The sequence below is a fragment of the Alosa pseudoharengus genome, unplaced genomic scaffold, assembly GCF_046254945.1.
Source record: "Alosa pseudoharengus isolate Yale_2024_CS ecotype anadromous, Long Island Sound unplaced genomic scaffold, YU_APseudo_1.1 YU_APseudo_1.1_scf_23, whole genome shotgun sequence".
NCBI lineage: Eukaryota > Metazoa > Chordata > Actinopteri > Clupeiformes > Clupeidae > Alosa > Alosa pseudoharengus.
Genome location: NW_027468685.1, coordinates 14,203,075 through 14,217,782, shown reverse-complemented (window position 1 = coordinate 14,217,782; position 14,708 = coordinate 14,203,075). Strand labels below are relative to the sequence as shown.

Here is a 14,708-nt window from a genome sequence, read left to right as displayed (position 1 = left end):
AATCCGGGGCACTGGAGCCACTGGTGCCGTCATTTGGAGTTACTGTAGAAGTAGGGTTGTGTTATTAAAGCAACTCCGGAATGTTGCAATAATGTAGACATACAAAAGTCTACAAGCACCAGATGAAGTGCGTCCGTCCTTTCTGCAGTGGACAAAGGGCGCCTCTGGATTGAGACAAGAGCGGACGTTGTCAGCTGTTGTATGTATGTCACGATGTGCTAACGTTATGTGTAGCTAACTAGCATATCATTAGCTTGCAGCTGTGATATTGTACTTTGAATGTTGTTTACTTACCAACTGAAGTGTCCTACTTCGTCTGCCAGGTCCATATAGGCTTGTATTATCTCTAGCACAGCGTGTCTTTTGAATTCCATACGTTAATCAGTGGGTGCTTGTTCATTTTTGCAGGGTAAATTGGGGAAAATGTGGCAAAGCGTCGGACTCACTGTGCTGGTTATTATTGCCACACTAATATGTGCCCTACTCTTCATGGTGTTCGGTACGTAAGACAAATTTCAGATATTGAGATAATGTAGGCTAATAGTCATGTAGCCTAGGCATATATATAAGGGCCAGTGGCTTATTCTGTTGAAATTTGTCATAATGTGTTTCAAATGTCAACAAGTGAGATGCAAATCAGTCACAGTGCCAAATAATTGCAAAAGTAAAATAATATTTCACCCCAAACCAGTCGCCTTCTGAAATGAGTATACTTGGTCCTCTGTGTTTCCATGACTGCATATTGCACACTTGATATTGTTTTCCTCCTCAACATTTTACATTTGTCTACACAGGATGGTATGTGGTTTGGCAGCTTTTCCTGTCCAAGTTCAAGTTCCTGCGCGAACTCGTTGGTGACACAGGCTCCCCCCAGGCTGAGACTGAACCTTCGGAGTCAGAGAGTGAGCGTAGCTCTCCACCCACACCCCGTCACAAACACAAGCCCCGCCAGAGAGTTGTTCCTCAGGATGCCACCTCATAGGTCCCCCATCCCCAGCTCATCACCAGCCAGTGCTTCCCTCCGCCGAACAGATAGCCCACTCTGCTGGACGCAAGCCATCTTCTAACTGTTAAACTTTACCCCCCGTGCATATGTGACCCTCCCCTTAGACCACGGCCGCCATCTTGTACCCAAGTCCCACAGTGTGCCATCGGGGCCCCAGTGGTCTGTCTGTCTGTTTGTTGTCTCCTGGTCCTCCATTTCGCTGTGTTTGGCAGAGTTGTTGAATGTCAAAGGGAAAACACCATCCAGTGAGTCATGGCATGGATGGAGGCCACAACACACTGTGGTTTTGTTTGACATTTATTTGTACAGGTGTATCATCCTCTGCCTCCCCCCCCCCTAAAAGAAAAACAGCCATATGGAAGTTTCTATTTCTTCTGTGTCAGGTGGAAACATTGTTTTGTCTATGTTTTTATCGTACTAACCAGAAATATCGAAAGCTGCCCAACTGACCACCATGGACACTCTATCAGCATATAAAGCAAACGATAATTCAAAGACACAAAAGATGAAGAAAAAAAACAACAAAATCAATTTTAAACTGACAACTGAACGTCCTCAGCTTGTAACTGTCAACTCTACTGTTGTAACTCTTTTTTTTGTCTCAGAATTTGGAACTTGATACAACTTTCTTAAGTGCAATGATATGGATATCTTCTTCTGTCAATGGTCAAAAAGATGCAAAAACCCCCCACATGTATCACTACGGTTCAGCACCCTTGTTGAATGAGTGGGAATGGAACACCGTTCATTTGAAACTACAATAATGTCCAACCCTTTATATGGGAAACTGACAGTAATCGATCACTATGCTGAGTTGCTGCTTCACCGATGCTGCACTAAAAGTTGCCATGGTTCTGTCGTAGTGGCCATGGTAGCACCTGAGCCCACCCCAGTCCCACACCCCTGTGCCTCTAAACCAATGGGCTTTCAGTAGTCACTACTTGAGCGTGTTGCCCATCTTCACAGTGATAGAGTGCTATGTAAAACTGTCCATTAAACATGATGAGCATTACATTTCAAGTTTATTTCTTCTTTTTTTGGCAAAACCAATGTTTTCCCTTCATAATAAATCTGTTTGATAAAAAAGTGGATGAGTTGGCTCTTTTGGTCATATTGTTTGTGACTAAAGCACAGGGACTTTGGGTGTTGTATCATTTACAGCTGTGTTAAACAGCAGCATTTAAGTGTTAGGTTTTAAGTGTTGTTCTTCTATGCGCTCCACCTAGCAGTTCCGTTTCACACGGTCTTAACTTTTGGTCGACTCAAAAACGTGACGCATGCCGTAAAAATGACGCAATTCTCGTCACGCACTCACCAGTGCCGCGCGTGCGAGATGCAGACGTGGGAGCATATCATAGCCCTTAGAGTGAAAGCTGTAAACTTGTTTCCTAGAGGCCCCTATAGAAAAACAATTAGAGGTTTTTGTTACCTCAGAAATACAGTAACTTTTGTTACCTCAGAAACACAGAATTAGTCACTATTGTCTTTATAGGGAATTAAGTTTTGGGATCATGCCCAAAATCATTTTTGATGCTATGCACATGTGAGTGACAGCTGAATATGCCTGTTACCAATTGGCAAAACACCAATCATCATGCTGGCAAGCTTTCATCAGTGTCAACTATGCATAAGTGTCATGCAAGATTTTACATGCAGTTTGTTACCAGAACCCTTTTAATGCCAGAATCTGAAGTGAGTGCCAGAATCTGAAGTGAGCAAAGCAATATTACTTTTGACCAACAGGTGGCAGTATTGGCTCATGTAAAACTGAGAGTGTTGTGTCATTAAGTGTTTCTCATAGCCAGAATCCAAAAGCCAGCCTTAAAAAGCACACCCACACTCCACACTGTTTTTGAAGAACATATAACCTCCTTTACAACAAAGTAATAGTTGGCCATTTTTTTTTTAATTCCTATTTTAGTTTTTACTATTCCCTCACATACTAAACAGGAGCTGCCCTGAGTCTGTTGAGGCATAATGAATCATGGCTGGGCCCTCAAGGACCCCAAGATAAAATTAATACCCTGAACTGCAACATCAATGCCTGTGTGGTCAGTGGAAATAAACTGCGTCCTACGTAGATGTCAGGCCCAGTCAGGGGAGGACTTTCTGAGAACAAGTGTGCAGCTTGGTGAATCGACAGAGAAAAGCGACGGACTGGCTGAGGGCTGAAGCTGTAATTTCAGCCCCTGAAAATACTTTACAGGAAATGAGTGCGGTGAGCCAAGGAAATGACATCGCTTCGCTTCGCCTGCCTGTAGCACGGCTTGTGTGTGTCTCTCTCTCTCAGTACGCGCAATGCAAGGACAGAAATATCACACGTATTACTCTCCATTACTCACCATCACGGTCGCTCAGGTGGCCTGGCCTGGGTGCCTTCATACTCAGCCACCACTCTCGGGTCGCACATCACAAACAAAACCACTGCCCTATAAGAGACAGCAGAGCATGGCTTCGGCAACATCACCTATTTAACCCTGCGGCGACACTGGGGATTGATGGGGTTTTGAAGTGGTTTTCACTCAAGTATCTGGCACAGATTGGAGAAGTGCTGGTGTCACTAGTCCTACATACCTCTGAAAGACCTTACACATCATGTACGGTGATGTGCCTGAACTAGGCCATGAGCTCACCAGTTGTCAGGTAGCACACAACGATTTTTTACTTTGTGCACTAAGAAGGTGCTACCATGAGCCACTTCGAGTGCAAGTGATATGTTCTCTACATGCACGTGCAACACAAGTGTTTTTTTTTCTTGTGGTAAGAGGTGCTCCTTAAAAACAACTGTGCTTAAAATCTTCTATCAGACTGACGTAAATACTCCTTGGGTCTGCACGTTTTACATCAGTTTGATTAAAAGCTTTAAGCAAGTGAAATGTATTTGATAGTTGGTTTTGTTTTCTTGGATGATTAAAACCTACCTACTTTGTATTATGAGCACCTTGCTGTGGAGCCACCAGCTCATCAACTGCAGCAACAGTCATGCTCCTCCGTCCTTACCACTAAATAGCACTTTCAGCTTCCACCTCCAGTCTCTCACTACCAGGCCTGCCTGCCCCATTTGGTCATACACTAATTCAATTTAAGCCCATCTCCTTCACTTTCTGGGGTGAGACATTCTTTGGATGCACTCCTGGATGCCTTTGAGCCATTATTGGAGCCTGATACTGGAAAAATAATCTACAGAGATGGCCAGACTCTGAGAGATAAAACATCCGTGATGGATCGATCCTCAGCTATTATTAGCAGTCTGAGCTTAGAAATAAAATAAAAAATCCTGGAGAGCTGGCTCAGCTGCTGCGACTGACCACCCTCCCCATCTCCCCCTGGACGGGAGCATGGATTTAGTGGCACTCTGTGTACTGGGAAGGAATTTGGGGTGTTCGGTGAGATTTGGTGATTAAAAAAGACGTGCTGTTCCTGAGCACATGTTCAACAGACAGGCCCTTTCAGGAAAGTGTCTCTGGCACAGATTGGCACAAACACGGGCAGCACTGTCTCTGTACACTTCTCTCATAATTAACTGTTTTATTCTCTAATCATGCTACTACATATTTAGATATATTGCATACTCATAGTTTTATTTGCCATCAAAAACTTCGAATCAAATGTACAGTACATGATCTGAATAGGAAGGGACACACAAACATGTTTTCCTCCCATTCAAAAAAAACTTCTGTGCTTGGTTGCATGATGCAAGCGTTTCTTGCGGCTGTGTGGCAAGCTTGGTAAAAAAAATGACAGATAAGATGGATGGATGCTGCCCTCTCTCCACAGATGCGGTGGCGAAGTGGGTGCTGTGTCAGAGCCACAGGATGTGTGTCTGATGCAAACATTTCTAAGAAGGTGTTACATGTTCCTCACAGCTCCAGCTTTCGTTGTTGTAGCTGGGTTTTATCCCTAGGTTCGTATCTTAACGTCATTTAAAGTTGTTGTATTAGTTAAAATGATTGTATGAACTGATACGTATCTTCCACACTCTCTTTTTTGAAGTATATTTGTAAGCCTCTTGCCTCTATTTAGACAGGACAGTGAAGATTGACAGGAAGAGATTGGGAGTGAAAGATGGGGTGGGATCGGTAGAATGACCGCTGGTCAGATTCGAACCCCAGGTACCTGAATATGGTATGGACAGGCACTGTGCCCATTTGCACCACAGCTTCCCCCAATGTTTCACACCCTCTTAACAGCTGGTGTACCACGTGTAAAATGTAGCATGTAACGTGTTGAAGATTCTCAATTCACCCATGCCTCTTGAATTTTAGAGATGATTTTAATAAATATGTTCTCTTTTAAGATCAACAAAAGACTGATCCTTCATTGGAGAAGTACCATGCTTTAACAGTTACCTCATTCTTGTTAGACACTGCAGCTTCAGGCACATGTTCCTCCTGGTATGCTGGTTATAATTAGCCCATTTCACAAGATGGGGCCGCTGTGTAAATCAACTTCCTATGGAAGAGCACTGTCCCATAGACAGCAAAAGAAAAGTCCACAGGAAAGACAGAAACAGGAAGACGTTTTACCCTGCCAATTAATATATCATTAACATCAATGAGGCCGGACACCTGGACACTGTGAAATTGGTCTATCGTGAAGAAGAGGCATGGCATTGGCACTGGCATCCCTCTGCCATCTTTTCCCCCGGCTTACAGTAAAATCCCTTTAGCCTGGTCTTTCATCAACCCAGCTGGGGCCTGTACGGAGAGTCCTTCCTAATTATCCTGCGGTGAAATAAAAACAAGCGTCCAAGGGTACGCGCCGCTCCCGGCCCTGCCATGCAAGGAGACGTGAGCCGTTTCTGTTTAGGAAAAAATGGATGCTGACACTGATGACACTGTCTCTCCCACTTACATAAGGCGTGTTATCATTCCAAATGAAATTGGATTTACCGCCAAGTTGGAGCTTAGCGGTCTACTCTGGAGACATGTTCGGGTGGGTGTGTACAGTGTGTACTGGGACTCATGTTGTTCTGATTTGGAGGCCAGTAGGACTAAGCCTAACAGTGGGTATGACAGGGTGATTTGTGTGTTTAGAGAGAAAGGAACATTTAGGAGATCCAGACTGAGAATGTCCAGTGGACGCCATCTCAAATGAAGGAACCTTTCGAGCAAGAGGATTGCTTGAAAGGATGTACACCTAGAAATACACATCCTGTCACTCTTGTGCGGGTGAAAGTGGTTAGTTAAGGATGGAAGAGGTAGACTTGTGCCAGGTATCCTAAGCCTCTTTCATATATGAATGTTGACAATGCCTGTGGAATAAGACCAGGAAACTGCTCAGAGGTACCCATTCAGGTATGTAGTGTCCTATGGTGTTTACAGTACTTCCCCCAACACTCTTGAAAAGAAACAGTCATACGACTCGTGGAGGAACAGACTTTTACTTTGCTATAAAGCCCACCTCTTTTTGCCAGAGACAGATGCAACAAGAATTACAAAGAACTACCGTCATCTCCAGCAGAGAAGCATGTCTCTTGTCTACCGATGGCAATGAAATAGAGTCCATCTCATAAGGTGCTTGATACCAACCAGGAATGTTACAGAATCTGTGTTCAAGTCACTCTACAAAAGCAAAATACAATTTTATACTCATATATTTATGTCATAATAATATAAAACAATCTACACATAAAAATATGGACAATAATTTACATAAAAGAAAGGGAAAATGCTATGTACAAGGGGAAATCTCTAAAAGCAGAGCTTTTTGATGATGTTCAACATATTGTAACATAATAATATATATATATATACATCTGTGGTTGGTGCAGGACATTAGAGGTGAGTATCCCGGCTCCAGAAAGCTAAAGTCCGACCACATTTGTTCCAACCATTCACTAAACAAGCTGATTCTAATTACCAGAACCCCTTAGCCAGGTAGAGGAGCTAATTAGTGAAATCACCTGTGTTAAGTGCCCAGGTAGAACCTATTCATGGCTTTCATCAGGTCCCTTGCCCGAGGTGTATAAAATCAAGCACGTAGTTTATGAATGCAGACAGCATGGTGCTTGATTTTATACACCCGTGGCAAGGGACCTGATGAAACCCATGAATACATAGGGCTTTTACTTTCTGACACCTGGAAGTCCACTTCTGCAGGACAGTGCAGGGGCTTGTTACAAAGCAGCCATCTGGTGCAGTTGCGTCTTGAACTTCTGGGCCTCGTGCGAGAGCTCGGCCACGCGGTCCACCATCTCCTGCACGGCTGGCGTGTTGGGGTAGTTGAGGGCGGCCATCTTGGTGGCGGCCACCACCGTCTTGAGCAGTTCGCAGAGCACGTTGCTCGAGTTCATGACGCGGTTGGCCACGTCGGGCGTGCCGGCCTGCCGCGAGAGCGTGTCGCCGATGAAGACGAGCTTGTGCGCGCTGAGGATGACGAACTTGCTGTGCGCGACGAAGATGCGCGGAGGCTGGCCGGCGGCCACACAGCCGAAGAAGGCGTCGATGGCGTTCAGCAGCGTCACAAAGTGCTGCTCGCACTGCTCCGCATAGAAGCCCAGGAGCTGCCGGTCGCGCCCACACACCTGGGTCCCGCTTCCCATGGAGGAGGAACAAGAGGAGGTGGAAGAGGAGGAGTCTGATGGGGTGGAGGAGGAGCCAGTGGAATGCTGATGGGAGATCCACCGAGTGATGTCATTCTCCACTGGTTTGATCACTTCCTGTTCTAGCTGTTTGAGCTTGTTGAGCTGTGAGTGACACAGAAGGAGAAATAGAGGACAGAGAGGATGAGAGAGAGAGAGAGAGAGAGAGAGAGAGAGAGAGAGAGAGAGAGAGAGAGAGAGAGAGAGAGAGAGAGAGAGAGAGAGAGAGAGAGAAAGAGGTTGACAGAGACAAGAGGGAGGTAAAAGAAAGAAAAATAAGACAGAGAAAAATAAATACAGAGACATTTATTTTTTAAAGTAGTATACACTGGCTTCACTGGGAAGGAAGGAAGTATTTTTGTCTGCTTGAACAGCTGGGGGACACACAACAGACAGTTCAGCAGTCTCCAAACTGATTGCTTCTCCAGCTGAGGGGAACATTTTTTTCAGTTTGGGGAAAATGCATTTTTAGAGTAAAATCGCACAATCAAAAATAAATCTCCAGGGTGATTATAGTGTGTGTGTGTGTGTGTGTGTGTGTGTGTGTGTGTGTTTGTGCGTGCCTGTGTAGGTGTTTGTGTGTCTGTGTCTGTGTGTACGTGTGTGTGTGCACATAAGCATGTCTGCAGGTCTAAGGGCCATCTGCCACATGTCATATTCTGGCAAAAATGCTCCAGATGTTGCGATTCCCCAGGTCTGTCCATGAACTCTTCAGGCCACGGATACTAACCAGCCTTCCTCTGTTTGTCTGCCCTACACTATTCAGCAGTAAACAGCCGCTGGGCTTGGTGAAAACCTATAGAGAACCGTGTGGTTTTGGCCCCCAGTTTTATTTCCATTGAACCTCTGCTCCCTAATCTGCCTTTCTTTCAGGGTGGCCCCAGTTGGGAAATAGCTGTAATATTTCAGCGCACTGTTTAAACACAGCACTCACTGATGCACTTATTCTTACTGTACTTTACCGTTTTTAAATTGTCCTAAAATTGTTGAGAGAACTGCTTTAAAACTCAACTGTTACCATGTTGTTAGTCGCTTTGGTTGAAAATGTGTCAGCCAAATGTAATGTAATGTAATGTAATGTAATGTAATGCATTGCCAGGGCCTCCACAGATGGAGGTCTCTGCTCTGCTAACTTATCAGAACTACAGACTGTAAAAAAAAAAAGATTTGTGCATTCAACGTAACACAGTCAAGTCATTTGGTTGCTTCGGCTGACTTATGTGTGAAAAATACGACACTACACGTTGACATCACTTAGCAACAAGATGACTTCACTGGGTAATAACCATGACACTACACACTGACATAACTACTCAGTGACTTGACTGGGTTATATTGAGTGTGATCTTTTTCTTTTAGAGTGAAGAGGAGAAGGGGATGGTGTTACCTGTTCCTGCTCCAGCTGGACCTTCTGCTTAGTGATGTTCTCTTTGTCCAGGAGTTCCTTCTGTTGTCTCTCAAACTCATCTTTGCCCTGGAAGAAATTACAGGTATAGTAGTAAGGAACACACTCTCACATTCTATGGGAATTAAGTCAAGAGAAAAATGCATGTCCAGTGTGTTTAACGTTAGGATTAGAGTGTTTGTGTGTGTGTGTGTGTGTGTGTGTGTGTGTGTGTGTGTGTGTGTGTGTGTGTGTGTGTGTGTGTGTGTGTATATCTGTCTGTTGGGTTTAATTTCTCGGACATTCAACTTTTTGATCCTTGATCACTGCACCATTGTGACTTTAATAGTAAGCAACAGTAAATCCTTTCTGGCATAGCCTCAATATCACCTTAACCCTACCCAGCTCTCATCCTCAAAGACTTTCCAGATTAAGATTAAAAGACAGCCTCTTTTTTCTTATACTCAGAGCAGATAAACACCCATATAAAGCACCGCTCGAGAGGAATGTTGCTTTTACTAATCCACTTGCTTGAGAACCAACAGATGGAAGAAAGGAGGCTTTACGTTTGCAAGAGGGAGCTGCTATACAAAGCATTAAGTGAGTGCTGCTCAATAGCTAAATGTTTAGTCAACAGTCTGTGGATGTCTTTATAAAAAGCTGACTGGTATGGCATACCACTACTACTGCTGCTCTGCCTCACTTTTCATCACCCAGTCCACATTACAGTGTAACTAAACCACTGCAATGTGTTTCATAATGAAGACGAACAGCACCGTGCGGTTGTGGAGCGGATGGAGGACTAAGGTTGGGGTTATTTAAGAATATCAGTATCTATGTGCTGTAACATCATGATAAATGTATGACACTGTACTTTGCATTGATGTGATACGACCTATGTGATAAGAGCCATGAGATCTATTTAGCTCCTTGCTTTAACAGACCTGAGACGTAACTGTATGTGAATTAGGATTTCCTTTGTTTGCTGGAATTAGTTAAGACTTAAGTGGATGTAAACTTGGCTTGCTTTTTGTGACATGGTGGTCAGTAATGATCAATTAGGAGTTTTCTTCAAAAAGGAAACCATATTCAACCGTTTTTTTTTTCAGGCTATTTGCGTATTATTTCCCCCTTACTTGCAAATGGACGTAATCGTAGTCCTCCATCCAGCTCTTGACACATTTCTCGCTGTTGTTCATGTTGGCCTTGTCCTGGTTTAGGCTCTGGGGCACAGGAAAGGGCTTGGTCTGCTCGTTGTAGTTGTCGTCCGTGTGGTTGTGTGTGAGGGGGTGGACGATGCCCACGCTCTCCTCGCCCATACCCCTGTAGTAGGTGCCCTCCACAGCCGCGGGCGACCTGCGGAAGAGCAGCTCGGCGTTGGCGCTGACCGTGGACGCCAGCTGCTTGGTGTCGTCGGGCACGGCGCGCGACACCATGACGAAGCGGTCCAGGTCGTCGCTCTTGCCTTGGTGCTTGGCGCTGCCGGCGAGCACGTGGACGGCCCAGCCGGACGATTCCAGCGCCTGTTGCGTCTGCTGCAGGATGACCTGCGAGTCCTCCAGCCGCTGCAGCTGTCGCCGCAGCTTGCTGTGGAGGCTCGGGTCCGAGAGCGCCGTGGCGTTGCTGGCCGCGCCGCGGCCGAACGCCAGGAAGTCGGCGAGAGCGGCGGGCACGCGCTCCAGAGCCGCGCGGGCCTCGTTGGCGTGGCGCTCCATGAAGGCGAACGTCCGCCAGTGGGGTGAGGAGGCCAGAGCCAGCAGGGCGGCGCTAGAGGACTCCACCGCCTGCTGCAGCTGACCCAGTCTCTGGACGGCCGAGTCCAGGTCCAGCGCAAGGCGCGGCTCGGAGGGCGAGCCGGCCGACGAGGACGAGGTGGACATGCTGCTGCGCGCGCTGCCCGTGCTGGAGACGGACAGCCGGTTCACGCCGTCCGTCACGTCTCCCAAAAGTCCCCGCGGTGCCGTCGGCGCCGCCTCCTGGGCCTGAGGCACGTCGTAGATGCCCCGGTTCGCCCGCTCGCGCTCGCCCGACGCCAACCTCCGCGGAGGGGGCGTCTGCATCCCGCGGGGGATGTCGTACAAGTCCCTCTGTGCCCCTGCCCCCGCCGCCGCCGTCAGCTGGCTGGGGGGGACGTCATAAATGGCGTTGCTGTCGCCCGCGGTGACCCGGCGATGAGAAGCTGTGTCGGAGCCCGACTGGGGGAACTGCGTGGCTTTGGAGTGCGTGGAGGGCGGGGGGATGTCGTAGATGCCCTCCTCCTTCGGCTTGTGTGGCTGGGGGAAGTCGTAGTTGCCCTCCTCCTGCACCGGGTTGTTGCGACAGGGAGGCACCGAGTAGAGCTGTGGGAAAGAGCGAACGCATATTTTTTGATTAAACACAGAAAGGCACATGGGCGGTTTCCCTCACAAAAACCAGTGTTTAGTCAAGGAGTCCACATGACGTGTGTTTTGTAGGATCCTGAACGCAGATTTCTATCGAGATCTAGGTCAGACCCCAGTCACGAACATCAACAACCAACTACTCTCAAATAGCCTCCAACTTGACCACTTCGCATTTCGACCTACATAAAACCAAACCGGGGGCGCCCCATGCATCCGGTGGTTTCAATATCTCAAAACACGTGAAAACAAGTGACTTTCAGAGTTGAGCCTCGAAAACGCCGTCCCGCACGCTGTGAAAGCGGACTCCTTCAAAAGCTGTGATTACGGATGACGCAAATGACAGGTTCCCGCATACTTTCAGTTTATTACAAACAAACGGGCTGAGCTGGTCTGCGCTGAGCCGGGCCGAGCGTTGAAAGGCAGCGGGATCTGGAAAGCGATTCTGCAGACCTTGACTCTCCCCACAAAATAGCTACAGAGAGGTCCTGCGCGTACAAAGCTGGCAAGCCCACTCTTTAATTTAGCAACCGGGGGGAAAAGTAATAAAAATGATTGTATCAAGTCTCTTTTATTTATTTTATTTTTTTGCCGCCACTGATGGTTAAAAGCAACGAGGGAAGTATAATAAGCCAACAGCAATAACCTCAAAAATGAAATAAATAATCAAGACAGAACATTACAGACTCGACTGGGACCACACTACATTTGAGCACAGTTTTAGTCTGCGAAGTCACAAGAGAAAGTGTTTTTTGCACAGCAAGATTTAGGCCACAATGATGTGTAATGTTGAGTCTATCCACCCCGTGGGATGACCAGTGGTCAGTCCTGCATGCTAAACCCTGGCCCCACCCCTCACTTTAACCATCCAGAGTATTACCTGCATGTCTTGCCACATCTCAACTAGATGACCACTTGTGTGCTCTTGTTGTGAACACAAAACCCTGGGCAAAGTTTGGACTTGATTCTCCGGGCACTGTCCGGATGCCCCAGTGTGTGTGTGTGTGTGTGTGTGTGTGTGTGTGTGTGTGTGTGTGTGTGTGTGTGTGGGATGGTGCGTTCTCTTACCCCTTGAGATGTGGGGGGCACGTCGTACACCCCTTGGTGCCTGGGGTCGGACTGTGAGGGGGGAGGGATGTCGTACACACCCTGGCCGTGAGATTTCCCCACCTGTCTGCCTTGGGGAACATCATACACCTGTAAAACAACACATATAGATAGTGACATTAGCCCAGTGGTTACATTCCAGTCTGTGTGTGTGTGTGTGTGTGTGTGTGTGTGTGTGTGTGTGTGTGTGTCTGTGTAAGTGTGGGTGTGTGTAAAAGTGAGAGCATGTGCTTTTGCGATTGCATGAGTGTGTGTGTCTCTCTCTCTCTCTCTGTGTGTGTGTGTGTGTGTGTGTGTGTGTGTAAGCTACACACCCCCTGTTGCCTCATGGGAGGCACATCATAGACGTCCTGCTGCGGCTGTTGTGTGGGCCTGCTGTAGGTGTAGGAATTCCCCACACGGGTCGGGGTCACCACCTGTGAAACACACACACACACACACACACACACATTAGTTCGGTTATGTGGTGGGGTAGGGTGAAGAGGAGACACAGGTCATTCATGAGAATGAAACACATGTCCACATACACACACACACACACACACACACACACACACACACACACACACATTGGTTCGGTTATGTGGTGGGGTAGGGTGAAGAGGAGACACAGGCCATTCATGAGAATGAAACACATGTCCACACACACACACACACACACACACACACACACACACACACACACAGTGGCATTTTGTGGGGTGGAGAGACAGGTCATGAATGAGTTTCCGTATCCATTTTTCCATTCAGATTTTCCCTACTTTGCTACAGTACTTCCTCCCCAGTACAAGTCAGTGGACATTTACTGAAGACAATATGGTGTTTTGCTTGGATTATCACTGCCCCTTCAGATCCCACGAGCCAACATATTCAATTTGCGGCGGGTCTAAGTTTGGCCTGGTTCTCTCCCGAGATCTGCTGGTGTCAGTTAAGGTTCTGGTTTGACCTAGCCAAGGCATTCGCTCAAACCCCTGCTTGACAGTGGAGACTGCCAATTGTCTAACCCCACACTAGACTGGGTCTTGGGTCATTAAGATGTGAAAAATTCATGTAGCACAGTCATATTACTTTGAAGGTAATTGGCCCGATTTAAATGACAAATGGCAAAGTGCAAAGTCAGACAATAAGGGAAGTGTCCTGTGCATGAACTAAAGCTACCGTGTGGTGTGTGGAACAATGATGTGACCCAACAATGTCAGTGTTTACGATCTTGGTCATGGTATTAAATTATCAAATTGATTTTGCCAAGTTATTAAATTAGCTTTAGTGCGACTTTTCACTTTGTCCATCATCCAAATTAGGGGCCGTGTTGAGATATGAGGGCATGAGTATGATTGAATGAGTGACTCATATGTTATGACTTTCCCAAATGCTACTGGGACTTTACTGAAACTAGGCCCGGGACTCCAGCTAGTTAGCAGCCTTCCATCCAAGCCGCATGATAAAGGCTTTTCTGAGAGCCAAGACTTGGTGAGGATGTGGTCACTCCAGTCTAACGCATTAATGGAGAGGAAAGGGTGGGTGGGGAGGGGTCTGGACTAGCAGCGGAACCCGATGTTATCTTTCAAGCAGGGGGAAAAAAAATCAAGAGTCAGAGTCTGAGCAGATTGCTGATGTGGGTGGAAACAGAGAGGAACTGGAGTGATGGACATTAGTCATCTGTTCAAATCAGTTTCACACAGACAGCGGTTCGCACAATCCCTCCTTCTATGCAGATTTCCCTTTACCACTTATCTTTCATTCCTCCTCCGTCCTCCTCCCCTTGTCCTCTTCCTCTCCTTCAGTCAAGTACTGCACATCTCTCCATCTTAATGTCTATCATCCATCCCTCTACCCCCCCCCCCCCCCCCACACACACACACCTTTTCAACCCCTATGTGTGTAACATTGATTGGGCCAGGCACAGTGTGGAATGTGCGGTATGCCCCCCACAGGCCTTGTGCCCCCCCCCCCCCCCCCACACCATGAAAACAGCACTCTAAAGCCATAACCACGCTGGAACATTCAGGGTTCACTGACAGGTCTGGAAAATGGGAACCATGCGTACTGCTTCCCATTCAGGGAGAAAAAGGACAACAAAAAAAAACACAAACCTCTCTCTCTCTCCCTCCCTCGCTCTCATTTTCTCAATTCAGTGAGATCTACTAGCATGACAACACACAAACTATTTTAACAAGGAGTTTAAACAGATTTTAACAAAAGGAAAACATACAACATGTGAATCTATAGCCAACCTTTTCTATGACTCTC

General features: G+C 46.8%; 2 protein-coding genes across 3 annotated transcripts in view; one reads left to right on the top strand and one right to left on the bottom strand.

Annotated features, from left to right (window-relative positions):
- On the top strand, window positions 1-2,026 carry smim13 (small integral membrane protein 13). 2 transcript variants are annotated; one of them, XM_076301683.1, is made up of 3 exons: window positions 1-199; window positions 409-499; window positions 795-2,026. In XM_076301683.1, exons 2-3 carry the CDS (start codon window positions 424-426, stop codon window positions 980-982), a joined length of 264 nt encoding a protein of 87 aa, XP_076157798.1. In that variant the 5' UTR covers window positions 1-199; window positions 409-423; the 3' UTR covers window positions 983-2,026. The 2 variants fall into 2 exon arrangements, with proteins under 2 accessions (XP_076157798.1, XP_076157797.1); XM_076301682.1 differs by having other exon boundaries at window positions 2-203.
- A 4,347-nt stretch (window positions 2,027-6,373) lies between these two features.
- nedd9 (neural precursor cell expressed, developmentally down-regulated 9) overlaps window positions 6,374-14,708 on the bottom strand; it is a 29,733-nt gene continuing 21,398 nt past the window's right edge. Inside the window, exons 3-7 of the mRNA XM_076301681.1 lie at window positions 12,773-12,874; window positions 12,420-12,548; window positions 10,110-11,312; window positions 8,977-9,063; window positions 6,374-7,694 (exon numbers count right to left, since the gene is read on the bottom strand). Coding sequence (XP_076157796.1) covers window positions 7,125-7,694; window positions 8,977-9,063; window positions 10,110-11,312; window positions 12,420-12,548; window positions 12,773-12,874 — 2,091 coding nt within the window. The 3' untranslated portion in view covers window positions 6,374-7,124. The remainder of the gene's footprint in view (window positions 7,695-8,976; window positions 9,064-10,109; window positions 11,313-12,419; window positions 12,549-12,772; window positions 12,875-14,708) is intronic.

Excerpts from the sequence above, each read along its gene's own strand:
- smim13 (XM_076301683.1), top strand. The coding sequence starts at position 424 with ATGTGGCAAAGCGTCGGACTCACTGTGCTGGTTATTATTGCCACACTA. Across the intron at positions 500-794 it reads CCTACTCTTCATGGTGTTCG|GATGGTATGTGGTTTGGCAG; the intron begins GTACGTAAGACA and ends TTGTCTACACAG.